The 26,140-nt window shown below is 55.2% G+C and overlaps 1 protein-coding gene across 1 annotated transcript in view; it reads left to right on the top strand.

The window, feature by feature from the left end:
• TNFRSF1B (TNF receptor superfamily member 1B) overlaps window positions 1–26,140 on the top strand; it is a 40,871-nt gene that overhangs the window by 5,155 nt on the left and 9,576 nt on the right. The window contains exons 2-8 of the mRNA XM_003274258.3: window positions 15,078–15,177; window positions 17,230–17,358; window positions 18,233–18,382; window positions 18,872–18,965; window positions 19,294–19,529; window positions 20,413–20,490; window positions 21,038–21,072. Of these exons, the coding sequence (XP_003274306.2) occupies window positions 15,078–15,177; window positions 17,230–17,358; window positions 18,233–18,382; window positions 18,872–18,965; window positions 19,294–19,529; window positions 20,413–20,490; window positions 21,038–21,072 (822 nt within the window). The remainder of the gene's footprint in view (window positions 1–15,077; window positions 15,178–17,229; window positions 17,359–18,232; window positions 18,383–18,871; window positions 18,966–19,293; window positions 19,530–20,412; window positions 20,491–21,037; window positions 21,073–26,140) is intronic.

Below are 26,140 nucleotides of genomic sequence, written 5' to 3' on the forward strand. Positions count from 1 at the left end.
CTCACTGACGGTGACTCAGGGCCCCAGAATGCATGTGATTTACCCAGAAGCGGGCAAGGAGGGAAGTTGGGGTTCGGGGTACCATGGGGTACCCCAACAGGAACAAAGGAGAGGCGCTGTGGCTCCCAGTTCTGGACCCTCGTCTGGGCACAGGGAAGCAGCACTGATGACTCTGGGGAAAGGCCCAGGCCTCTGAATCAGATAAGCCTCAAGTCGTTGCTCTGCTGTTTTACTGGCTGTGTGACCTTGGCAAGTCTTTCTATCCCTCGGAGCCCCTGTGTTCTTATCTGTAAAATGGGAGTAATCCTAGCCTCACGGGCTGGCTGGCAGGATTAAAAGTGCTTTCTAATCCTGGCATTGGCAGCTATTTGAGCCATTGGTGGCTTTGCAGGTCTGACCCGACTCTCTGGGCCATGGGGTGGTGCTCGGGCCTAGGGGGGGACCCCTGTGGAGTCAGACTCTCTGCTCTGAGCCCCAGGGCCCGGCAGCTTGGGTGGCAGCCCTGCAGTTGCCCAGAGTTCCTGTCTAAGTGGCTTTGCTGCCCATCATGTCAGAGAGCAACTTCTTTCCTCCCTGCCTTTTCCTGTCTGTGCTTCTGCCCCAGTGCCCCCTAGCTGGCCTCTCATACCCACTGCTTGACAGCCTGGTCTTAGGACACCGTATTGTGGCAAAGGCTGTGGGGTCAGGATATCGCCTCCCCTCCCTTTGCCACCCCTTTTAGTGAGTAACAGGTGCTGTGTGTTTTGGGGATGAGTAAGGGTACATTTGGTGAAGCACAGAGAGAGTGCACAAGGTTTCAGCTTGCAAGATGGGCACGGCAAGATTCCAGGCCGTCTCCAAAACCTCTTCCATCTCCAACCTCTGTGCTGCTGAAGGTTCTGTTTACTTGTGACCTTGAGAAGGGGATGCCCTGTGGGGCCTCTTCTGAGATCATGCTGTCCGTTTTCCTGCCTCCAAGTGACTTCTAAGACAGCATGGCTCTGAGGAAGGAGCACTGACTTGGGTGTTGGGAGATCATAGTTCCCATCTGAGCACTGTCACTGGCTTGCTGTGCTACCTTGCTTGGGTTACTTAACCTCTCTGGGCCTAAGCATCCCTATCTATGAAACCTAACAACCCTGGTTCCAATGCTTTCCTAGAATATTGGGGAAGTGTCAACTTGGAGTATACTTGACAAAGGCCACAGATTGGGGGTGGGATATCTAAAAGTCCCCAGGAAGGAGAGCCCAGGACTCCCCACTGTCAATATCTCGGTTCCCCAGCTTCTCTTCTTCTTGCTGACCTCAATCTCACTTGCTTTGGGTGGAATGATTTCCTGACTCAGGCTCCAGGGCCATCAAGAATTCATGGCTGCCTTTCAGGCTTCATGAAGGACATGGTGGATCTCCTTAGGCAGAACTGGGGTTTGTGGATGTCCTGCCTCTCTGCCCCTTGGTACCTAGGTGGCACCTTTTCAAGTTCAGGAGCTAGATCCTTTCCCCTTCCCCACACTGTAGGAAAGTCCTCACTGTAGGCAGGCGCTGCAGAGCCTGCTGTCTGGAAACCCACAGGTTCAAGGAAGCCTTGAGCAGGAAGGGCGTTCTCCTTGAAGACGCCCTTTGTCGCCGGTAATGGGTGCAGGCTGCTCTGACCCGGTTCTGAGTCCTGCCCCCTTCCCGGCCTAGGGCTTTGGGCCTTGATCACCTCTGTTGAGCAGCTGACCGCGGGGCTGGGGCTCTGACGCTCAGGACCCACCTCTCTGGGACCCACAGTCTTTTTCCACTGTGGTGTGTAGTGATGTCACAGGTGGCAGCGATGTCACTGTGGTTTGAGGTACTTGGCTGTGAGCCCTGAAGGAGGAAATGTCTGTTCGCTGATGGGGGGTTGGAAGAGATCATTGACTTCTGCCCCAAGCGTGAGCCCCAAGTGTGCAGGGGGGAGTGCAGGGGGAGGGCTGTTGGCGGTGCATCCCAGGGCTCTGGCTCTGCCCTTGCATCTAGCCTGTCTTTCCTGTGGGCTGTGACAAGCCACCCTGCATCTCTAAGACTCCATTTCTTCTTCTTCTTCTTCTTTTTTTAGATGGAGTCTGGCTCTGTTGCCCAGGCTGGAGTGTAGTGGCGTGATCTCGGCTCACTGCAACCTCTGCCTCCCAGGTTCAAACTATTCTCTTGCCTCAACCTTCCAAGTAGCTGGGATTACAGGCATGCGCCACCACACCTAGCTAGTTTTTGTATTTTTAGTAGAGATGGGGTTTCACCATGTTGGCCAGGCTGGTCTCAAACTCCTGAGCTCAAGTGATCTGCCCGCCTTGGCCTCCCAAAGTGCTGGAATTACAGGCATGAGCCACTGCGCCCAGCCTCCATTTCTTCTTTGCAGAGTAGGAGGGGTTGGAATTGTCACCCTGGAGGTTCATGATTGCTAGATTATTGATTCTGTTGCTGGATGCAGGAGACCTGTTAGCTGGCTAGTTCACAGCAAGTTTTGGGTGTTTGGAGGGGGGCTGCAGAGCCCCTTCTCAGGCCCCAGGAGGGCCAGCTGCCCTCCCTACCCCCTCTTTTGGACACGAGTGGGCATGTTCTGCTGGGAAAACAGACAGTGTAACCTGACTTCGAGGGCTGCAGGCTGAATCTCTTTCAGACCTACTGGCTCCTTGAGAGGCCTAGCAGATCTCTACTCTGTGGGTCCCTTTCGGAGCTGGGGCTCAGGTTTGACCCAGCCACTCTGACCGGAGACAGCGCAGAAATCCCCAGGAGCATTTGTTTGTTTTCCTTTGCTGTCCAGACAGTGGCCCACCGTCTGCTTCAGTCTGAGTGTGGCCCTGCACTAGTGAGACTGATGTGGCCACAGGTTCAGAGAATGAGTGCGCCTGTGTGGGAGAGCAGAGCGGGAGGGGATTTGGAGGCAGGCAAGCTGCGGACAGGGAGGAGGGAGGACATCTTCCGAGCTGCCAGCAGGAGGCCTTCTTGAAGGTCTTTCAGGAGCAAGGCCAGAGGCTGTGGGAGTGGGCGGGGCCTGGGGCTGGGAGTCAGGGGTCCGAGGCCTTATCTTGGCCCAGCCTCTGCTTCCGGGAGAACTTGGCCAGTTCCCTTCTCGTTTCTGAACCTCGGTGGCCCCAGCTGTCACTTGAGATTAGCAAGGACCTCCCTGGTCCCAGCAGAAGTAAGTGGCTTTGGGCAGGGGGTTGAGTGCAGATTGCACTACCATGTCACCCAGCTCAGAAGGCCCAGGTGTGGCCCAGCTGTGAACTCCTGGGGAAAGGGCTCTGGCCCTTTGCCTTAGTTAGCGGGACCCCCACCAGTGCCCTGGGTGCCCCTGCTGGCCCCTCCTCCCGCTGACCCCAGCCCCAGTTTCTGGCTGCAACTCACAGAGGCCCCAGGCTCCTGTGGCCCCATCACCAGCAGCTCCTGCTGTCATTTCCTGAGCCTTGCAAGCCCCTAATCCTGCTCCTTCCTGTCCTGCTCCCCAGCTCCCTCAAGCCCCGCTCCTGCATCCCGTTCTCCCTAGACATCACCCCTCCCACCCCTTGGCTCAATTTCCTTCCTGTCGTGGCTTGGTCCTTTGGTCATTGCCCTGGTCTTTTCTTGTCCCCTTCCTGATTCTGCCCTTCTCCAGGCCCACACAGGGAACCTCCTAACCGCTGAGCCCTGAAAGGTAGGCGGGTTTAGGATGAGTGGCTACAGGGAGGAGAATGGTGTGGGGAGGGAGGTATGGAGGGAAGAATATTAGGGGACAGGCCGGACGCGGTGGCTCACCCCTGTAATCCCAGCACTTTGGGAGGCCAAGGCGGGCGGATCACTTGAGGTCAGGAGTTCGAGACCACCCTGGCCAACATGGTGAAACCCTGTCTCTACTAAACAACAACGACAACAACAACAACAACAAAATTAGCCAGGTGTGGTGGTGTGCAACTGTAGTCCCAGCTACTTGGGAGGCTGAGGTATGAGAATCACTTGAACCCCAGAGGCGGAGGTCGCAATGAGCTGAGATTGCACCATTGCACTCCAGTCTGGGTGACAGAACGAGACCCTGTCTCAAAAAAAACAAAACAAAACAAAACAAAAACCGAATATTAGAGGACAATGTTAGACTGTCCCAGCTGTCCTAGCTGGAGCCAAAGGTTTGTTGGGGACAGTGACAGCAGCACACGAGGCTGTAAGTTTAGGGCCAGTTTATGGAGGTAGTAATACCAATTACATTGAGAAAACTGTAGCAACTATAATTTGGGAGGAATTTTCTAAACACTTTACATGTGTTATTGAATCTTCCCATCAGCCCCAGGAGGCATGTGCATTTATCAGTCCCATTCTACAGATAAAAGACTGAGGTCTATGAACTCCTTTATTTAAAAACAAAACAAAACACCCTCAAGGCTGCCTGCTAAGAGGGGAGGAGTGTGGATTCAAGCCAGCATCCTTATTCCAGTGTCCATGCTCTCAGCCACCACACACACTCCTCCTATCAGGAGTTGAGGCAGTGGGGAGCCATTATAGTTTTTGAGCAAGAGAGTGACAGGGCAAAGATCACTGTGGCCTCAGTGTGAAGCACAGATGAGATGGAGAGACTGGAGGCAGGGAGGCCCGTGAGGAGGCTGTCAACATGGTTCAGGTGACAGCTCTGGGTTGGTGAAGAAGCAGAGAACAGGAAGGAAGGGGCGAGAGGCTTGAGGGAGGAGGAGGAAGCCTTTGGACTGGGCCATGGATATAGGGTGGGGACATAGGAGGTGAGGAGCATGCTCTCTCCACCCGCTTTTTGCAACATGCAGCCTCTCTGGCCTTAGCTCTGCCTGGCCTGAGCCCTGAGCCCAATGGACCGATTCTGTTTTTTTTTTTTGAGATGGAGTCTTGCTCTTGTTGCCTAGGCTGGAGTGCAGTGGTGTGATCTCGGCTCACTGCAACCTCCGCCTTCTGAGTTCAAGCGATTCTCCCACCTCAGCCTCCCAAGTAGCTGAGACTACAGGCGTGCGCCACCACACCTGGCTAATTTTTTGTATTTTTTTTAGTAGAGATGGTGTTTCGCCATGTTGGCCTGGCTGGTCTTGAACTCCTGACCTCAGGTGATCCACCTGCCTCGGCCTCCCAAAGTGCTGGGATTACAGGCGTGAGCCACCGTGCCCAGCCCCAGTGAACTGATTCTGGTCAGTGTCAGCCCCTTTTGTCCCTGGAGCTTTTGCAGTCGGTCACAGGGCCAGCCCGGTCTTGGTCACCGCTGGCTGGTTACCCCTGCTGGGTTGGGCAAGAGTCTGGAAAGGGCTGGTTGCTCATCTCAGGTGTGAAATTGGCCGCACCCCCACTGGTGTAGGGGGGCAGGATTCCAGGGCCTGCCTGGCGCTGCTGCCCCTGTGCCTCCAGACCCCTCGTGCTCCTCCCAGACCTTTGGCTTCCTTGACTGTGAGGTGGAAGCAAAAGGGCTGCTCTCTGTCACTTCCCCTAGGGTCGGGCAGATGCTGGGAGGGCACAGAGAGCCGAGGGCTAAGAGCTGACATTTAGCCTGGCGTGATGGCTCACGCCTGTAATCCCAGCACTTTGAGAGGCTGAGGCGGGCGGATCACAAGGTCAGGAGCTCGAGACCAGCCTGGCTAACATGGTGAAACCCTGTCTCTACTAAAGATAACAAAAATTAGCCGGGTGTGGTGGCATGTCCCTGTAATCCCAGCTACTCAGGAGACTGAAGCAGGAGAATCGCTTGAACCTGGGAGGCGGAGGTTGCAGTGAACCGAGATCGCACCATTGCACTCCAGCCTGGGTGACACGGTGAGACTCTGTCTCAAAAAAAAAAAAAAAAAAAAAAAGAGCTGACATTTAGCGGGTGCTTCTTGGGTGCGGGGCGCAAGAGACCGATGCATTAAATGCACAGAGTGCCCTTCCTTGTCACAGCTGCCTGGGGGCAGGGGAACATTATCCCCATTTTACAGAAGAGGCCTTTGAGGCACAGAGATTAAGCGATGTACCTAGGGTTACGTACTTGCAGCTCACTAGAGGCAGAGCCAAGGCTCCACCCCAGGTGGCCAGGCTCCTAGCGCTGTGCCTACCTCACCCTCAAATGAGGTGGTGGTGGAGGAGACCGTGAGCTGCTGTCACCTGAACACTGGTGCACTCAGTCTGCTGCTCTGAGGACGCCGCCCCCTCTCTTTGTAAGTCCATTTCCTGCCCAGTTCTCATGCTAGCTCCAGCTCATTTCAGCTAATTGAAAATTAAAACTTTGCTTGTGTTGAGCAATTGGGCATCTATGAGATGCCAGCTTTGGGCTGTGTGCTGGCTGTGTGTAGGGCGATGAGTAGCAGAAACACGGGTGACACTGACCTCTTTCCACTGCCGGGCACGGTGCCAAGCATGTCACGCATACTGACTTCATGAATCATAAAGCCCTGTGAAGGGGGCACTGTTTCTGTCGCCATTTTATAGATGACAAAGTGGAGGTGGGGGAATGGCAGAACTGGGATCAAAGCCCACGTGTCTGGCTCAGCGCCCATACAAGGGTGTCAAGTTTGGGGGGAGGCACGAGGGAACCAATAATTAACCCAAAACTGGTCGAGTGTGGGCAGTATAGAGATGCACCCGGGTTGTCGCAGGAGCCCCTAGGAGGGACTCTGACCCCCCTGAAATGATGGCAGAGGGAACTCTTGAAAGAAGCTGAGAAGTCAGCCCTGCCAGGTTGGGGGTGGCGGGTCAGGACGTTTGGGCAGAGGCAGCAGCAGTACAGGCATGGAGAAGTGGGCGGGGGAGCCAGGTGCTGCTTTGTGTTGTGACGGCAACAGGTGAGTGATGAATACAGGTGGGAGATGCTGGCAGGGGCTAAGGAGGTTGTGCAGGTGGTGGCAGCCGCTGGAAGCTTTTAAGGAGAGTCAGGCTTGATTGTAGGAAGGGGGCTTAGGTCCATCTGAAAGGGACAGAAGGCTGGGAACCAAGACCAAGGAGCCTGCAGCTGGCAGGAGATGCTGAGGGCAGTGAGGAGGAGGGGTTGTGGGAGATGGAGCAGGCCCCTTGGAGCGTGACAGTGGGAGAGGCTGGGGCGTCTCTCATTAGACTCAGGGTTCCTTGCAGGCAGGGACCATGCCCAGCGTCTTTGTACCCTGGCATTTAGCACAAAGCCTGGCTCCAAGAACCGGATACCAGCCCAGTCTTCCTGTCTGCCCCCAGCTCATTTCTAAAGCAACATCACAGGCAGCGAGTCAGGAGTGGGATGTGTCACCCCCGGGCTGCCTGCCTGTGATGTGGTCGGTCCTTCCTAACACGGATGCTATTCCTCTCCGTGACGGCAGACCGGCCTCCGCTGTCACTGGCCCTGGCGTCGCTGTGATGACCTGGCCTGATGTAGCTGCACCCTGCAGTCCATGGGGCTCCTGTGAACCCCCAAGGTTGAGACCCAAATGCCTCTGCTGCCTCCCGCCACGCCCTAGGGGCCCCGCGACCCGCCATGCAAATGATGTGGTTTCCGCATTGCTTGAAGAGGGTTTCCGCTGTGTGGGGGTCCCTGGGTCCTTGGACAGATACCTCTGCCCCTCCCCACAGCTTTGGCACCTGCCCTAAGACCCTGGAGACCCTTTTGCCTGGGAGAGTCACTGAACCACCCGCCCCTGCTCACAGTGTGTTCATAGAAGAGTCACTCCCCTCTGTGGGCTCATTGTCTGTAAAATGAGGGAGCGGGACAAGATCACAGGGTACAAAACTGTCAGAGGGCACAGAGGCTGATGTGGCTGCCATCAGCTCCTGGGATGCCGCTCACTGCCTGCATGACCTTGGACAATTTGCACGAAATCTCCCAAGCCTCAATTTCTGCATCTGTAAAATGGGGTCATCCTGACCTCATTGCATTAGTGCTAGGATAAAATGAAGACAAGGTATATGAACGGGCCCAGTACTGTGCCTGCACACAGTAGGTACTTTTCCTGGATCTGAACAGTCTCTGTTCTTCCAGCTTTGTGTAAAGGCTTGGTCTTGACCCCTAAAGCCTGAAGCTTCTCCCTGTGGCCACCTCCCCACCGCATCGTCTTCCATTCTCAGCGGGTGCATCCCTGCCCAGGGGGGACTCCCTGGGGACGGCTGGGAGCATGACCTCTTCCCAAGGGTACTGGCATCTAAAAGGGATCTCCGGAACATTGAAAAGCCATGAAGGCCGGGCACAGTGGCTCACGCCTGTAATCCCAACACTTTGGGAGGCTGAGGGAGGAGGATCGCTTAAGGCCAGGAGTTCAAGACCAGTCTGGACAACATAGCAAGACCCGGTCTCTTTCTATAAATTAAAAAGTAATAATAAAGCCATGAAGATCCCCAAAGAAGGCTGTGCTAATGGCGGCCGGAAGAGCAGAGGGCACCACAGATGTGGTGCTTTCAGCTTTTTCCTTCTCCCCCAGGCCTCCCTTCTTTCCTTCCTCTCTTGCTGTCTATTTATAAATAAGAGAAGGGATTGAGGGCCCCCGCCTCGGGTACTTGCAGGGCCTTGGCCTGGGAACAGGACAAGCAGCAAGTCAGTTGGCCCAGGGTTGCTCAACTCCCCAAGAGCTGACGCAGGCCCACACTGTCATTTTACAGGCAGAGAAACTGAGGCACAGATAACCTGGTTACTGCCCACAGCAGAGGGGACACCTGAGTGAGGACACAGAGGATCTTTGGGGCAGGGGTGGGCCTGAGGGTTGAGACCCAGTCTTCCTGGCCAGGGAGGAAACGCAGGACTGGAGGTGAGGAGGCCTCTTTGAGGCTCAGTTTCTTCATCTGTAACTTGGGAATAACAATAGGACTGGCCTCAGGGGGACCAGGGGAGGATTCAGAGAGGCTCTGATGCCGGGACATCTCTTCACAATGACTGGCATGAAGCAGGCTTCTAGTAGATGCTGTACTGCTGCTTTCATCCTCACCCTCATCCACCCACTCTGGGCCCACTGCCCTGACCTCCCGGCCATGCATTGAGTGTGCCAAGGGCAACTCCCCGTCGCCCCGGCCCTGCACCTCGTGTCACCCTTTTCCTTAGCTCTTATCACCACCTTGAATTCTCTATTGAATGTGCATGTGTCTCCCTAGCTAAGACCGTAGCTTCCCGGGGGCAGGGATTTGATTTGTTCAATGCTACTGTTTACCCAGCACCTACAACACTGGGTGCTCAGCACATCTGTTGAATGAATGAATGAATGAATGAATGAATCACTGCTTTCACCTTTGCCCCTGACTTTCTCCATGGACCATGGACAAGTGACTTGATCTCCCTGAGCTGTGAAATGGGGCCATGCACACCTGCTTTTTAGGGTGGAACTGGGATTTTATACAGTGCCTGCCATCTGGCCCGGCACATAGTAGGCACTTAACAAATATCCCATTGTTTTCCTTCCTCCCCAGAGGGCCAAAGCCAAGACCTGGAGGAGCAACAGGGTGGGGGTCTAACCCCTGGGTAACAGAGACAGCTCCCATCTGGGATGGAGGCTGCATGGTGGGAGGAGCTGCTGAGGTTGGGCTGTTCAGCTTCGGGGCCCTTGGAGTCCTGGGTCTGTGTTGAGGGGGAAGGGAAGCTCTCTGGGCCCCAAGAGAAGGGAAGCAGGACTGGGGGTGGCAAGGATTGCAGCTCTTCTGGGATAGCCTCAGACACGCTGCTTTGTCTCCCTGAACACCTGTGAATGTCAGTGAGAAGACCAGACAGTGGGTCTAACACGCACAGTTGCCCCTGGGAGGTAGCAGGTGCTCGGTACCGATGAGCTACTGCTAACTGCAGGTGCTACCTGTCTTAGAGGAGGGAGCCCAATCTGGAGGAGGGGAAATGGGAGCTGTGGACCCAGATGGGAGGTGGCTCAGAGCCTGTGGGTGGTCCCTGACGAGCTTCTTATCCATAGTCCTCTATCCGCTTGCTGCCATCCTGGCCCTGGCATGGCCCAAAGTCTCTGGGAGACCAGGGGAGGTGGCTTTGCCTTTTTCCATCTCTGTTATCTCATCTGTGAAATGGGCACAATCAGACCTGCCTCATCAATCGGAATATAGATTTAGGTGCAGTTTTCTTTTTTCCTTCCTTTTATCTATTCTCTCTCTCTCTCTGTCTCTCTCTTTATATATAGCTATCTATTGATAGTTTCTATCATCCATCTATTTATCTTGTATCTACTTTCTATTATCTCTATCATCTATCTATTTAATCTATCATCTAGCTATCTTTCTATTCTATTCTATCTATCTGTCTATTTTATCTATCTAGCTAGCTATTTTATCTATCTATTTTATCTATCTATCTATCTATCTATCTATCTATCTATCTATCTATCTATCCATCCTCTCCGATTCCTTCACCACTGGGTCTCAGATTCCCTGCCTGTTAAACAAATGGTCAGTTAACCCTCGTCAGTGATTTTCAGGTTTTCACGTGAGGCCCCCATATTTTGGAAGATTGTAGTTTGCTGAACACGCTGACTGAATCAAGTACTATCCAACTTATTTCCTCATTTTAACATGTCAAAGATCCCCTGTGGGGTGAGTGGGGTGTGAATTGGAGCCTCCCCAATCCAAAGCACAGTAACTGGAAGCTTCCGTAGCCCTGCATTTCCTAGAGAATGCTTGCCATGTTTTGGGGACCTCCTGGGGGGCCCCTGTGCTGACCAGAGGCCGGCTCCCAGGGCTGTGGTTTGGGCCCAGCCCCCTGCTCCTGGGGACCGCTGCTGTGGAGGGAGTGACCTTTTGTTCTGCTTTGCCAAGGGGCTTTCTGTTCCTCATTGTTTAGCCATGACAAAGCTGTGGGTTTTTTTTTTTTTTTTTTCTGTCCAAGAGGATAAACAGGCCTGAGATTGCTCAAGGGAGCCGACCCCCTCTGCCAGCTACCGGGGGCTGGAGCCTCACAGAGCCAGGGAGGAAGTCCAGGGATGGTCACTCACAGCAAAGCCTCAGACAAGAGAGGAACCTGGAGGGGAGGAGCTGGGAGGCCACCACTCAGCCGGCCTGGGGGCCATGGGAGTCCAGCTGCCTGCCGTCAGTGGCCAGGAGCCCTTGTCCATGGCGGCTCTTGAGAGCCCAAACTTGGCCACGGCAGGGCTCTTTCCCATCAGGCCCTTTGAGCCCCAACAGGAAACCCTTCCCCAGCCAGTGTGGGATTTCTTGCTGCTGCCTGGAGCCGCCCTGGCCCTGTGGTTCTCAGGCCCTGGAAGAGTGAGGGGCTCCCTGGTTATCCCAAGGGCACTCGTGGGGATGAAGCCCGTGGGATGCAGGATTCCCATGAGACCTGTGCTGGCCACTGTGGGGGGTGGGGGGCTGCCAGGGAAGAGGTGCAGCCCCTTCCTGCCTGGGCATGCGATCTGAGGGAAGAGGCAGCTGAGTCTGGGAAGTGGTTCAGTCAGAGGGCGGGTAGGCACAGCCCCTGCCCTTGGGGAAGCGCCCAGCAGCAGCCTTCAGGGAAGGCAGTTTGGGGGTTTGCTGGGGGCCAGGCAGACCCTCTCCCACAGTTAGTATTCGATGGAATGGCTTGTGCAGAGGGAGCTGCAGAAGCTGCCATTTCTCTGGGTTAGGGGCTCCCACAGCCTTTGGATGCCGGGTCTGGGCCATGAGTCCCCTCCACCACCCCTCCCCCAGGTCACCTTGCTCAATCCAGGGGGCCAGATAATCAGAGTGTGTTCTGCAAAGGAGCGTGAGAATCACCGGGGAGATTTCCTTTTTCTTTTTCTTTTTTTAATGGTACAGCTTCCTGGGCCCACCCCTGAGATTCTGCACTTGTTTGGGGAGTGGGGGTTGGCTTCATGGCGGGCACCCCTGGGTGCTTTGGACACAGGCAGTGAGCTCCCCCCATACTGTGGGAACCCCTGAGAAGGCTTCTCCTTTTGTCTAGGGTGCCTGGGAGTCTGCTCCAGCAGCAAACCAGGGAGGAGAGGAGTACTGGGACCGAGTGTGTGTGGCAGCACCGTGTGTGTGTGGCAGCACCGTGCCCAGGCAAACTGAGGCTCCAGACGGGGGTAACTTCTTCAGACCCTGTTATGCAGCGTGATTCCCACTGCCCGTGCCCAGAATTCACCAGAGCTGATGGGCTTGGTGTGGGCCTCCGGGGCAGGCAGGGTGGAAAGTGCATCTGTGTTTGAGCTTTGTGGCCCTGGCGCTGGAGTTAGATCCCTACAGGAAAGGACATTGTAACCCAGCCCATGGTTGAGACTAGCAGCTGCTGAGCACCTACACCCTGCTAGGCTGTGGGGCAACAGCAAAGTGTAACCCCCAGCCTGCAGCCTCAACGGGGCTTCCCATCTAGCGAGGGGCCCAGGGAGGCCATGAGGAGAGCCATGAGGGAGGAAGGTGGGGACTCTGGGCCTGAGTGGCTCATTCAGGGTGGGGTGTGGGCAGGGAGCCTTCAGGAGGGAGGCTACTGCCTGAGCAGGGCTCTTAAGGGACACATGGAATTTGTTACAGGAAGCACCAGGCCATTCCAGGCATAGAAGTCAGCTGGGGCGCAAAGGCCTGGGGGTCAGAAGAGTGGCAGATTGCTCCATGGCAGGAAGCCCCAGCTCCTCTGGGTCGTTCCCGTTGAGGGGTTCCAGCTGTTGGCACCGAGGGGTGCAGCCAGGGCAGGGTGGTGCTGTCTGCCAGGCCGAGGTTGGAGACAGCTGGGTTTCCAGCCCTGCTTGTCACTTGCTATAGGTGCAGCCAAAGGCTCAGCAGCCCCAGACTGTGGGCAGTCCTGACTCTCAGGCAGTGCTGTGAGGAAGGGGAGGAGGAGGCACACTGAACCCCCCCTGCCACCTTGGCTGGTGGAAATTTGGCCAGGTCTGCACTGGCCCAGTGGTGCTGGGTGTCGTGACTGGTGTCTGCTCTGACTGGCTTGCTGACAGCTGAAGTCCAGGATAGGTCCATGGCCACGTTGTGCTGGTTTGTTAAATATTTTCAGTATCTGCCCTGCTCCTCTATGTTAGGTACTGGAGTCCAGAGAGGTTAAGGCACTTGCCTAAGGCCACACAGTCGCTAAGTGGTGGAGTGAGGATTTGAAACCAGTTCTTTCTGACTCCCTGTATCCTTATCTATGGAGAGGCCCCATCACTCATTCACTAAAGATTATGGATCTCGATCTTGTACTGGCCACATGACCGCAGCTGGCAGCACAGTGGGGAGTGCGCCAGCCCTGGCTCTGGCCTCCTAGAACTGCCCTTTGGTCATTTCCAGGTGATGCATCTGTGGGGGCCCCTGAAGGACTTGGGGTATGTGTGTACACCCTCTTTGTTTGTACAGATGTGTTCACACCCATGTTTCCTACATGTGAGTGTCTCCATTCTGAGCTTGCTCTCAGCCTGGTAGAGGTGGATAATTAATGCTTGTCCCTGAAAGCCCGGACTGCCAACCTCAGTCTTTCAGGAGAGAGGGCAGGACTCAGGGGCTTGCTCCCAGGGGTCCTGGGAAGGCACAGTGGTGACAGTGCTGCAGCTCTGCACTCCTGGAGGGTCACTCAGAGACCCGAGGGAGGAGGGCCCTGCGTCTGCCCCCTCTGTCCAGGGCGGCAGCTTCTCTGGGTGGCTTTGCTTTTCTCCCCTCTTTTTTTTTTTTTTTGAGGTGGAGTTTCGCTCTGTCAACTAGGCTGGAGTGCAGTGGCACAATCTCAGCTCACTGCAACCTCCTCCTCTCAGGTTCAAGGGATTCTCCTGCCTCAGCCTCCAGTAGCTGGGATTACAGGCACACGCCACCACGCCGGGATAATTTTGTATTTTTAGTAGAGACAGGGTTTTGCCATGTTGGCCAGGCTGGTCTCGAACTCCTGACCTCAAGTGATCCACCTGCTCCGGCCTCCCAAAGTGCTGGGATTATGGGTGTGAGCCACCATGCCCGGCCCTCTCTCTCTTTTCATTCATCACATTGTTCATCTCTTCCCGGAGGCATCCAGCACAGTCTTTGAGACTGTGAGCTGTGAAGTCAGACAGGACCAAGGTCCAAACCCTTCTCTGTCACTTACCAGGTCTGGGACCTTGGGCAGGTGACTTGCCCTCTCAGGCCTCGGTTTCCTGTTCTATAAAATGGCTGTAGTAGGGAAACCGTCTCCGTCTTCATTGGGTGGTTGGGAAGTCTTGCTGAGACCACACACTTGTCTCAGGTAGGGTCTTCTAGAAGCAAAGCCTGAGGCAGGGATCTTTGTGAAAGTGATTTACTAGGGAGGGCTCCCAGGAGAAGCAGGCAGGACAGGGCAGGGGAGGGGGCCTAGCAGGGACATGTTCATCAGCTTCAGCCCGACACCAGGGGGGTGGCTCTGGACCATGAATTGTACCAGGGTGGGTCCCACCTTGAGGCTGTGGAGCATTCATTATCAGCCAACACCCGCAGCAGCTGGGGGAGAGGTGCCCTGCTGGCAGCAGCGGTCTGAGTGGGGTGCAATAGCACCCACCAACTCGAGCAGTGGAAACGCTTAGAACAGTGCCTGGTACCTAGGCAGTGCTTCAAAAATGGCAACAATTCTCATGGTCATAACCAACATTCAGCTGATGAGTACCGGCTCTGCGGTGGGTCCCATGTGAGAGATTGAGGGTCTAGAGATGACAAAGGCTGCCACCTCTGCTGTCTGCATCACATGAGTGTGTGTGTGTACACATGTGTGCACATACATACCCACAGGGTGTGGAAGGACAAACAAGTAACCATTCCAGAACACTGAGATGACTGTTAGAGGGGTTATAACCCATGTTTAGAGACAGCCCAGAGTAGTAGGAGGAGGAGCTTGAATTAGCCTTGGGGAGTCAGGGAGGGCTTCCCAGAGGAGGCAGCACTCATCTTGAAAGACAAAGGGACGTTTCAGGTGCAGGAGGGAAGGAGGGGTATCCTTGGCGGGGGGCAGCTTTGTGCTGAGAACCCCCGTTCTCTGTGACCAAGGCCACTGTCTCCTGGATATCTGTCCCATATAGTGTTAGGGGCCACCCAGCACTGGAGAAGGCCAGCAGACTCAGTGCTTCTGCCTGCAGACATGAGTAGGATACACTGAGGTGGGGAGGCAGGGGAGGTAAAAGAAGGTACGAGCTCTCCTTCCTGTATCCTGCTCCTCGGGGAGAAACCGTACCATCCATCATCAGTGCAGCCTGGCAGGAGGAGGGCCAAACATTTGCAGGGCAGGGACCTGGGCATCAGGCATGGCAGAACCCAGGGGCAGCCCTGTTGAAGGCAGTCTTCCCTTCTTCCTTCCAGGTGGCATTTACACCCTACGCCCCAGAGCCTGGGAGCACATGCCGATTCAGAGAATACTATGACCAGACAGCTCAGATGTGCTGCAGCAAGTGCCCACCAGGTGAGGGCAGCCGCGGGGGACTCGGGGCCCATGCCCTGGAGGAGCATGTGTGTACAGGGGCTGGGGCGCAAGGACATGGCCCTTGATTCTTACTGAACTCCTAGTTCTATGCACTGGCCCATGCTCCCTGTTGCTTCTGGGCCTGTGAACATGCTGTTCCCTCTTCCTGGCACACTTCCCAACTCCCTTTCCCTGGTTAACTCCGACTTGCCCTTTAGACCTCAGCTGAAGACGTCCCCTCTTCCAGGAAGCCTGCCTGCCCCATACTGCCCAGCTGGAGGAGGAGGGGGAGGAAGAGCCTAAATTAGCTCCTGGGGGAGTCAGGGAGGGCTGCCTGGAGGAGGCAGCACTCGGCTTGAAAGACAAGTGCTGCCTCCTTTGAGCTCTCACTGGCCCCTGATGTTCCTATGGCAGCTCTTTCCTCGCTGTGTGATTACAGCCCGGTCCCGCTTCCTGTTGCCTCCACTGTGTGCTCCTCCAGGGCAGAGATTGTGGCTTGTTTTCTGCCGAATCCCCAGCACGTGGCGCAATGCCATGTAGGTGCTCGGTGCATATTTGACTGACTGTGTGAATGCTTACCCATTTCACAGATGGTAGACCTGAGGCCCAGCCATAGTTGGTGGAGCCAGGTAGCCTGACTCCCAGTGCCCTCCATCTATTCATTTGCGTCTGTATTCATTCATGTCATGTTTATAAGGTATCTGCTGTGTGTTCTAAGTGCTGGGAATACACAGAGAGCAGGGCAGACAAAACCCTTGCCCTCCTGGAGTCTGCATTTTAATGGTGGACGCAGACCGATAAATTAGGACACGTGTGGTCCTGTCTGTCTGTAAGTGCTGTAGAATGACAAGGTCAGGTAAGGCGGGGGAGACAGAGCGGGACATCCTGTTTTACACAGGGTGGTCTGGGAAGGTCTCTCTGAGGAGGTGACATTTGCGCAGAGCCCTGCAGGAGGTGAGGGAGCAGGTCATGCACGTATACAGGGAACAGTGTGCCAGGAGGAAGCAACAGCATGTGCGAAGGCCTTGAAGTCGGAGCCTGTTTGGTGAGCTGGAGGAACAGCAGGGCCAGCATGTGTGGCCTAGGATGAGTGAAAGCAAGTATGGTGGGGGAGGAGGAGGAAGGAGTGAGCAGAGATCATGGGAAGGAGTTTAGATTTTATTCTGTCTGGGAGCCAATGGAGGGCTTTCAGCCGTTACCTTGAGATGTAGGTGGGCATATGAGTACCTGTCACCATCCCTAGCCATTTTAAGACACCCTAGGGAAAGTGACTCTCTTCTTTCTTTTATTAACTGGAAGGGTCTCTTTAAGAAGTTACTAGAGAGGCCGAGGTGGGCAGATCACCCGAGGCCAGGAGTTTGAGACCAGCCTGGCCAACATGCTGAAACCCCGTCTCTACTAAAAATACAAAAAATAGCTGGGCATAATGGCAGGTGCCTGTAATCCCAGCTACTTGGGAGGCTGAGGCAGGAGAATTGCTTGAACCTGAGAGGCAGATGTTGCAGTGAACCGAGATTGTGCCACTGCACTCTAGCCTGGGCCACAGAGCGAGATTCTGTCTCAAGAAAAAAAAAAAGCAGTTACTGGGTCAACTTTTTTTTAAGGTTTCCGTTGGTGTTCTCTGCCCCTGGCATGCCTGCTTTCCAGGCCCATGCCCTTGTCCTTGATAGGATACCAGGGACTACATTCTTACTATCTGTTCCCCCTGTCATTCATGCCCCTAGCTGGAGAATGTTAGCCATCTATCAAGAAGGAAGAAACTGGCAAGCTAGTTCTTACTAAAGTGTGATTGACTGACAATAGGTCTCCAGTGCTGGAGGTTCAAGCATCTGGAAAGAGCAGAGAGGAATCCATTTTTGAGCAGAAGGGGTTCAGAAATGACGTAATAGCTGGTACAATACTAGATGAGAGATGATTCTGAGGAACTGGAACTCCACAGAATAGCCTTCCCAGCTGGGCTTTAGAACTCTGGACTTTGTGGGGACAGTGGATGAGCCCAGGGTCCTGGCAGAAGCCCCGCCCAGCTGAGACCTTTGGCCCTTGTTTCCTCAGGCCAACATGCAAAAGTCTTCTGTACCAAGACCTCAGACACCGTGTGTGACTCCTGTGAGGACAGCACATACACCCAGCTCTGGAACTGGGTTCCCGAGTGCTTGAGCTGTGGCTCCCGCTGTAGCTCTGGTGAGTAGGTTCAGAGAAAAGCGGGGCCCTCACACCCCTGCCTCCAACATCCCCGGGCAACTCCAGCCTCTTCGGCTTCCAGGTGTCTGGAGTTACCCCAGGCTGGGTGTTGGAAGTGGCACAGGTGCAGCTGTTTACCCCCTACCACTGGCATTTTCCTCCTCTGTCTCACCAAAGCCTCTTCACAGCCCCACGGGGCAGGCGGTGGGAGAACTGTGCGCACGTGAGGGTTGAGGAGGTGGTGCGTGGGAGAGTGGTGCGCATGCTCGTGCTGCGAGGAGCAGGACTGCGGGGAGGAGCGAAACTGCTGGGAAGAGCGGGACTGCGGGGAGGAGTGGGACTTCTGGGAGGAGCGAAACTGCGGGGAGGAACGGCGCTTCGGGGAGGAGCGGGACTGTGGGGAGGAGCGGGACTGCGGGGAGGAGCGGGACTGCGGGAGGAGCGGGACTGCGGGAGGAGCGGGACGGCGGGGGAGGAGCGGGACGGCGGGGGAGGAGCGAAACTGCTGGGAAGAGTGGGACTTCGGGGAGGAGCAGGACTGTGGGGAGGAGCGGGACTTCGCGGAGGAGCGGGACTGCGGGGAGGAGCGGGACTGCGGGGAGGAGCGGGACTGCGGGGGACGAGCGGGACTGCGGGGGACGAGCGGGAATGCGGGGGACGAGCGGGAATGCGAGGGACGAGCGGGACTGTGGGGAGTAGCAGGACTACCGGTCCTGCTCCTGGACTCTGGCCAGTGTTGTGTGTGCCCCATGCTGAGGCGGTCCGCCAGCCTCCTGGAGATCAGAGCTGTCTGAGAGGGCTGGGCTGGCTGGGAGGGCAGCGTGGGTGTGGCGGAGGCAGGCGTGACCGTGTTGCCGCCCTCTTGCTGCTCTAGACCAGGTGGAAACTCAAGCCTGCACTCGAGAACAGAACCGCGTCTGCACCTGCAGGCCCGGCTGGTACTGCGCGCTGAGCAAGCAGGAGGGGTGCCGGCTGTGCACGCCGCTGCGCAAGTGCCGCCCGGGCTTCGGCGTGGCCAAATCAGGTATGGGGTGGGGCTCAGGTCCTTGGGGACGCCCTTGGGCCTCTCCTTTGTAGACATCCTTGCAGTGTCACGGGCATCAACCCATTAATTAGTCCAGCAGGGAACACCGTTAGTGGTGGCTGGGTGCTTGCTGCCCATCCGTCTGTCCACCTGTCCACCGTTTATTCTTCCTGCCAGCCACTCTTGATTAGGCACCTCTTATGTGCTGGAACCAGGGGACCCAGAGATGGATCAGACCAAGCCCTAAGCTAGGAAAGTTATGTGATGCTGCAAGAAGATGAACTTACATAACTCTACAGCCCAATCGCGTGCGTGTGTGTACAGGCATCTGTGTGTGTGTGTGTGTGTGTGTGTGTGTGTGTGTGTAAGGGGTGGAGGTGCAGACAGAGGTCCTTGGGCCCCTCGGACCTCTCCTAGGGCTCTAGTGCCAAGGCCCAGCTGTCCCGCAGAGTGTCTGAGTGGTTGACAAGTTCGGATTGTTCCCTGAAGGAACTGAAACATCAGACGTGGTGTGCAAGCCCTGCACCCCGGGGACGTTCTCCAACACGACTTCATCCACGGATATTTGCAGGCCCCACCAGATGTGAGTAGCTGAGTCCTTTGGTTCTGGAGGAGCAGGGAGAGGCTGTCCCTGGGTGACTGTGGGTCCAGGACACAGAGCAGCTCACCAGCCACCATTGTCCAGACTGCTTTATCTGAGGGTGGCTCCCAGGATAAATAGCATGGTGGGCAGGACCTTGCCTTGGAAGGCAGGACTGGGTGGGTGCGTGGGAGGTGGGGGAGGGTCAGGAGGGGGTGGTCCTCAGAGAGGGCACACATCGTCACTCTCCTATCCTGCCTGCTGGGACTAGTGAATGAGCCCAGCCACTCTGTCCTCTGCTGCCTCCTGACCAAGCCTCCTCCTCCTCCAGCTGTAATGTGGTGGCCATCCCTGGGAATGCAAGCATGGATGCAGTCTGCACGTCCACGTCCCCCACTCGGAGCATGGCCCCAGGGGCAGTACACTTACCCCAGCCAGTGTCCACACGATCCCAACACATGCAGCCAACTCCAGGTCCCAGCACTGCTCCAAGCACCTCCTTCCTGCTTCCGATGGGCCCCAGCCCCCCAGCTGAAGGGAGCACTGGTGACTTCGCTCTTCCAGTTGGTAAGTCACAAGAAGGCTCGTTCATTCACTACTTCTGTCTGCCTGTCTTTCTGTCTCTCTTTCTTCCTCTCCCATAGTTTTACTGAGAACCCATGGGGGGCTGGACCCTGTGCCCTGTCTTGGGATACGGGTGGCAGTGAGACTGCTTTCTCCCCACACCTGGTGCTATCATTCAAAATCCCTAAGTGGGTGGGCCAGATGCAGTGGCTCAAGCCTGTAATCCCAGTGCTTTGGGAGGCCAAGGAGGCTGGAGGATTGCTTGAGGCTAAGAGTTTGAGATCAGCCTGGGTAACATAACGAGACTCCATCTCTATAAAAAAATTAAAAAATTATTTGGGTGGGATGGTACCTATTGTCCCAGCTACTCAAGAGGCTGAGGTAGGAGGATCATATGAGCCCAGGAATTTGAGACTGCATTGAGCTATGATCATGCCACTGCACTCCAGCCTGGGCGATGAGTGAGGCCCTATCTCAAAAACAAAACAAAACCAAACCAAACCAAACCAAAACAAAACAAAACAAAATCTCTGGATAGGGGAGAGATGGGGTCAGCAATTCGCCTGAATATGCAGATGGTCTCCTTGCTGCTGTTTCTGATGAGCCCATTAGGCTAAGAAGACAGTGGGCTGGGCCAGGTCATCTCCGGGGCCTTCCATTCTGCGGCTAGAACTGCATCAAGCCAGAGGTCTCAAACTGGTAGCCCTTAGGCTGAATGAGGCACACAGACATGATTGCTTTGTAATTGGATTTGAGAACCTCTGGCCTAGACTCGCCCCTCGCTTGCAATGACCCGAAGCACCCTGGGTCCCTGGCTTGCCTGGCTGGCCCCTGGTACATTTGAGTTTGTTTTCTGTAGCTGTCTGAGCTTCTCTTTTGTTTCTAGGACTGATTGTGGGTGTGACAGCCTTGGGTCTACTAATAATAGGAGTGGTGAACTGTGTCATCATGACCCAGGTGAAAAGTAAGAGTCCATCCTTCCTTCCTTCATCCACTTGTTCTGGAAGCTTTTGTGGGGTGCCTCCTGTGAGTCCAGCACTGGGCACAGCCTTAGGGGTCAGACAGAGCTGGATATGGGGGTCCTTGTTCTGTGGGAGCTTAGGGCCTGGGGTGAAGGCATCTCTGCTAACTTAATTACTAAAAGGCAAGAGGTGATCAGGGTTTTCCAAAGGGTAGGAGTTCACGATTCCTATCCAGGAAGCCTGGGGGATTCGGACTTCCTGCAGCAGGTGGTCTGTGAGCTGGGTAAGATCTCGACGGGTGGAGTCTGTGCAGGGAAGGACGTGCATCCTCAGTGGAGGTGTGGATGGCACAGATGGGGGACTGGAGAATGGTTGGGATGGTGGCAGGTAGAGTTGGTGGGGGCTTCTGTGGACCTTGTCAGGTAGGCGATTGCTCCCCGCAGGGCTGGGCCTCTCTGCTGGTTCTATTGGGCCCCACACTGCCCTCCTACTTAGGACAGATGTGCCTGAGGAAGTCAATCTCTTACTTGTCCCCTCTCCTCTTTATAGAGAAGCCCTCGTGCCTGCAGAGAGAAGCCAAGGTGGTGAGTGTCTCCACTGCCCTTTCCCCCTCTTCCCCCGGTCTCCTTCCCGGCGGGCTGGGCTGTCACAGAGGTGGCAGTGAATTCTGTCGTTGGTCTGTCCAGTGTCAGGAGGTGTGCAGAGCCCTGGGAGGTGGAGGAAAGGCCGGGGAGTCAGGCAGCCCTCTATGGACTAAGAGAGGCTGTGAGTGTGAAATACTCCGGCAGAGAGCAGACGCCTTCGTGGCATTCGTGGCAGGCACGTGGTCGTGGACCCACAGTGCAACCTTGGGCAGATGTGAAATTGCTCTATGGCTACTTCCTTACCACGAGATGGGTGCTATGTCTGCTCCATCCAGCCTGCAGGGTGGTGCCATTCGGTCAGCTGACAGTGATGTTTCTCCTTGCCTCCATTGTGTTTACAGAGCACTTTCTCAGACAGCAGTGGTTTTCAAACTGAATTCTGGGGTAGCCCAGTGTCCCACAGAGGGCCTTTGGGTGTGGGGGAAGTGGTCATCTCTCAGGTTTGAGGTAGAGGCTGTGGGGCTGGGCCCTGGGTCCTCCCAAAGCAACTCACCTTTGATCTGTTTTATAAAGTAGGGCCTGTGAAGGCTTTTTGTTAGAGACAGACTGACAGTGTCATATCTAGTATTTCATTCATTCTCCATCAGGAAGGCATTTGGCTGCAAGTAACCCCAAACCTACAGGTGACTTTAGAAAAAAGGGCTTTACTTTTCTTGCATTGTAAGAAGTCAAGGGGTTGGTGTCTGCTGGAATGGCCTCCACTGTCCCCTTGCATGGTGCCAGCAGGACCCCAGGCTCTGTCATCTTTAGTGTGTTGACTTTTGTTCTCTTGTTTGTAGCCTCATGTCATAAGATGGTGATCATCACTTCATATGTCACCTCTAAGTCTGAGGTGGGAAGAAGGGGCAGGTGGCCAGGTCAGCCATGGTGCCCTTATCAGTAAATCAGACGCCTTCTCAGAAGCCCTGGGTAGACTTATTTCATCTCACTGACCAGACTGTGTCACATGACCACCCCTAGATGCAAGGGAAGCTGAGAAAGAGGGTGCTTTGCTTTTCCAGCCTCTATGGAGGAGGAGGACAAGGGAGGGGGGTTGGAAGTGGGTATGGGGTGAGCCAGAACACGGGTCTGTCACAGCCTTGCACCTGGTAGGCAGGGCAGGTTTTTTACCCAATTTGACAGATGAGAAAACAGAGTCTGATGAGTTTTCTCGACTTCAGGGGCAGGTAGAGAAAGAATTTCTCAACCTCATGGATATTTGAGACAACATCTTACTTAAGGGAGGCCAAGGTGGGAGGATTGCTTGAGTCTAGGAGTTCAAGACCAGCCTGGGAAACACAGTGAGACCTTATCCCTAAACAAAATTAAATAAAATAAATATTTTTAAAAAAGATCTTGGTTGAGCACGGTGGCTCACACCTGTAATCCCAGCATTTTGGAAGGCCGAGGTAGATGGATCACTTGAGGTCAGGAGTTCAAGACCAGTCTGGCTATCATGGTAAAACCCCATCTCTACTAAAAACACAAAAATTAGCCAGGCATGGTGGCGCGTGCTTGTAGTCTCAGCTACTTGGGAGGCTGAGGCAGGAGAGTCGCTTGAACCCGGGTGGTGGAGGTTGCAATGAGCTGAGATCATGCCACTGCTCTCCAGCCTGGGCAATAGAGCAAGACTCCATCTCAAAAGAAAAAATAAAATAAATAAAATATCTTACTTAGTTGCGAGGGCTGTCCCGTGCTATTCAGCAGCATCTTTCGTCTTTGTTTACTTACATGCCAGCCACATTCCCATTCCAGTGGTGACAATCAAAAATTCTCCAGACATCACCAAGTGTCCCCTGGAGGCAAAATCACCCCCAGTGGAGAACCACTGCTCGAGGGAACAGCTTAGCCCTGGGCAGCCCAATGCCTGAAGCTTACACCAGGTGTTTGGAATCAGATAGATTGATTTCATCCCCTGATTTTGGTGACAAGAAGAGATGCAGGGAGGAAACCTGAGTTGCTCAAGGTCATACCACAATGTGTCTCTGGACTCCCATCTCAGTGCTCTTTGCCCCGCCCTACAATATATCAGTGGGGAGGAAACTTACGCATTCCCCGGTGAGTGCGTTTCACTGCTCCCTTTCTCCAGCTTCAATTCAGTGACACTGACAGTTGCCGCCTGGTGGCGTGCGTAGAGCAGGTGTCTCCCCCAAGCTCTTCCGCAGCAGCCCAGCTGTCGCCTTCCCTTTCCCCACCAAGCGTTTCCCAATCCTCTGTGCACTGAAGATGTCCTGGGTGTGGCCCAGCAGCCTCTGCTTCCCTTTTCCTTTTTTTTTTTTCTTTCTTTTTCTTTTTTTTTTTTTTGAGACAGCTATGTCGCCCAGGCTGCAGTGCAGTGGCACCCTCTTGGCTCACTGCAGCCTCCGCCTCCCGGGTTCGAGTGGTCATCCCACCTCAGCCTCCCAAGTAGATGGGACTATGGGCGTGTGCCACCATGCCTGGCTGATTTTTATATTTTTAGTAGAGACGGGGTTTTGCTGTGTTGGCCAGGCCGGTCTCAAACCCCTGACCTCAAGTGATCCGCCCACCTCGGTCTCCCAAAGTGCTGGGATGATAGGCGTGAGCCCACGCCCGGCCCCTTTCCTTTCACGGTTGCTCTCAGTGTTCACTGAATGTGAGTGACTCAAGTATTTGTTGAGTGCCCCAGTGGTGTGTCTAGCGCGGAAAAAAAACCCCAAACCTGGATTTGTGGTGTTTGCTAATTTCTGTGGTCTAAACACTCCCACTGTAGCCAATTTCCAACTCCCAAGACCTTCCCGAATATGGAGTTGGGACGAAATCTGCACAGGCCTGAGCTTGTCCCAGCACAGCCCTGGCTGAGCCCTGCCAGGCTCTTTGTGACTGAGTCCCCACGCATCCCTGTGGGGCAGGGAGCATCATCACCCCCATTTTACAGAGGAGGAAACTGAGACTCAGGGAGGTTCCATTTTTCCTGCAGGGTTAGATCATTAGGTGAGTGGCATAGCCCAGGTTTGAATCAGGTTTATGCCCGTGTCCCACGCTACTCCTCAACCAGCAGCTACTCCTGCTAAGAGGCCAGTGGGAGAGTCCTCGAGCTGGGCTGCTGGGCTTAGAGTGTGGACTCAGCACCCACCTGCTCCTCCTGCCACAGAAAGAAGTCCAGGGCATGGGAGACAGTGGCGTCCCTTTGTTTAGAAAACACCAACATGTGGCCGGGCACAGTGGCTCACGCCTGTAATCCCAGCACTTTGGGAGGCCGAGGCGGGCGGACCATGAGGTCAGGAGATCGAGACCCTCCTGGCTAATACGGTGAAACCCTATCTCTACTAAAAATACAAAAAATTAGCTGGGCATGGTGGCGGGCGCCTGTAGTCCCAGCTCCTCGGGAGGCTGAGGCAGGAGAATGGTGTGAACCCAGGAGGCGGAGGTTGCAGTGAGCTGAGATTGCGCCACTGCACTCCAACCTGGGTGACAGAGCGAGACTCCGTCTCAAAAAAAAAAAAAAAAAGAAAACACCAATATGTGAGCTTACCCACAATCAGCCCCACGGACACACTCGTGCACGGACCCATGTCTGATAACAGGCGCGAACATTTATCGGGTGTTGAATGGATGCCAGGCACTGTGCCCAGTGTTCTTTATTCTCACAGCCATGCTGCCACACACAGGCAGTATGATTCTTGCCCCGCATTATATGGCTCAGGAATCGTGGACCCAGAGAAGTTAGTAACTTTCCCAGTGTGGCACAGCTAATGAGAGCGGCCTGGAACACAAACCTAGGAGCGTCTCTCCTCGCCACCCCAGCACACACACTCACTACGTCACTCACAGATATGCACACATACCCCCAACATAGACACACGTGTGCACGTTTCACACCCTCATGCCTGTAGACACAGGTGTGTGAGCCTTGTGAACACACAAACAGACGGACCCAGCAGGAACCTGGAGGACCTGGCCCATGGCTCTGCTGGGTCTCTGCTTCTGCCCAGTGGGACTGGGCCAGGAGGGGCTGGGAGCTGAGGGTGCTGGCTGGCTGGCTGGCTGGGATCCTGTGTTTTTTTTGTTTTTTTGTTTTTTTTTTTGACAGAGTCTCACTCTGTCGCCCAGGCAGGAGTGCAGTGGCGCAATCTTGGTCACTGCAAGCTTGGTTCACGCCATTCTCCTGCCTCAGCCTCCTGAGTAGCTGGGACTACAGGCGTCCACCACCTTGCCCAGCTAATTTTTTGTATTTTTAGTAGAGACGGGGTCTCACCGTGTTAGCCAGGATGGTCTTGATCTCCTGACCTCATGATTCGCCCACCTCAGCTTCCCACAGTGCTGGGATTACAGGCATGAGCCACCGTGCCTGGCCCTGGGATCCTGTGTTTTGAATGTGGCTCCTCAGTACTCGGCCCTACTGGGGTCCCAGCCCAAGGAACAGGACTCAGCCTGCTTCTGCGCCACCTGGGGCTGCTTGAACTTTGCGACTTGTGGCTTGGGAGGAGGGAGGTGGCCGTGACCTTTGGGGGTTTTTGTTCTGCCTGGCTGTAGACACCAGCAGAGGAGATGGAGCACAGGCCAGAAAAACCCCTTTTGTGGGGTTGTGAGGAGTGACAATTGGCTGCTCCTCCTCCCCTTCCAGGCTCGGAGCAGGACTGGGGGGCGGTCGTGGGCAGCGACCAGGGTCAGACCACCTGGGCGGAGGTTCAGCATGAACTTGCCATGCCCTCCATCTCTCCAAAACGGGGAGACCCAGCCCAGGGAGGGTGCGGGGGTTCCTGGGGAAGCTGGTCTGGGCTTCTCCTGCTCCTGCCACGGACCAGCTGTGTGATGCTGAGCACAGGACGCACTTTCTCTGGGCCTCCGTGGCCTCATGGGGACGGCTTGCACGGGATCCCTCCAGTCCTGAGTGAGAGGCTGTGGCCTCGGGGAATTGAGGGTGCAGGTGGCGCTCAGGTGTCCCAGAAGCCATGGGAGCCGGGGGCTGCAGTGATTGGACAGAGAGGACCCTGGTACTCGCATCTGTTCTCAGACCACATCTGGAATTGTAGCTCCCTCTGGAGGGAGGCAGGAGGTCTCAGCCTTT

This window comes from Nomascus leucogenys, chromosome 24 (assembly GCF_006542625.1).
Source record: "Nomascus leucogenys isolate Asia chromosome 24, Asia_NLE_v1, whole genome shotgun sequence".
NCBI classification, from domain to species: Eukaryota; Metazoa; Chordata; class Mammalia; order Primates; family Hylobatidae; genus Nomascus; species Nomascus leucogenys.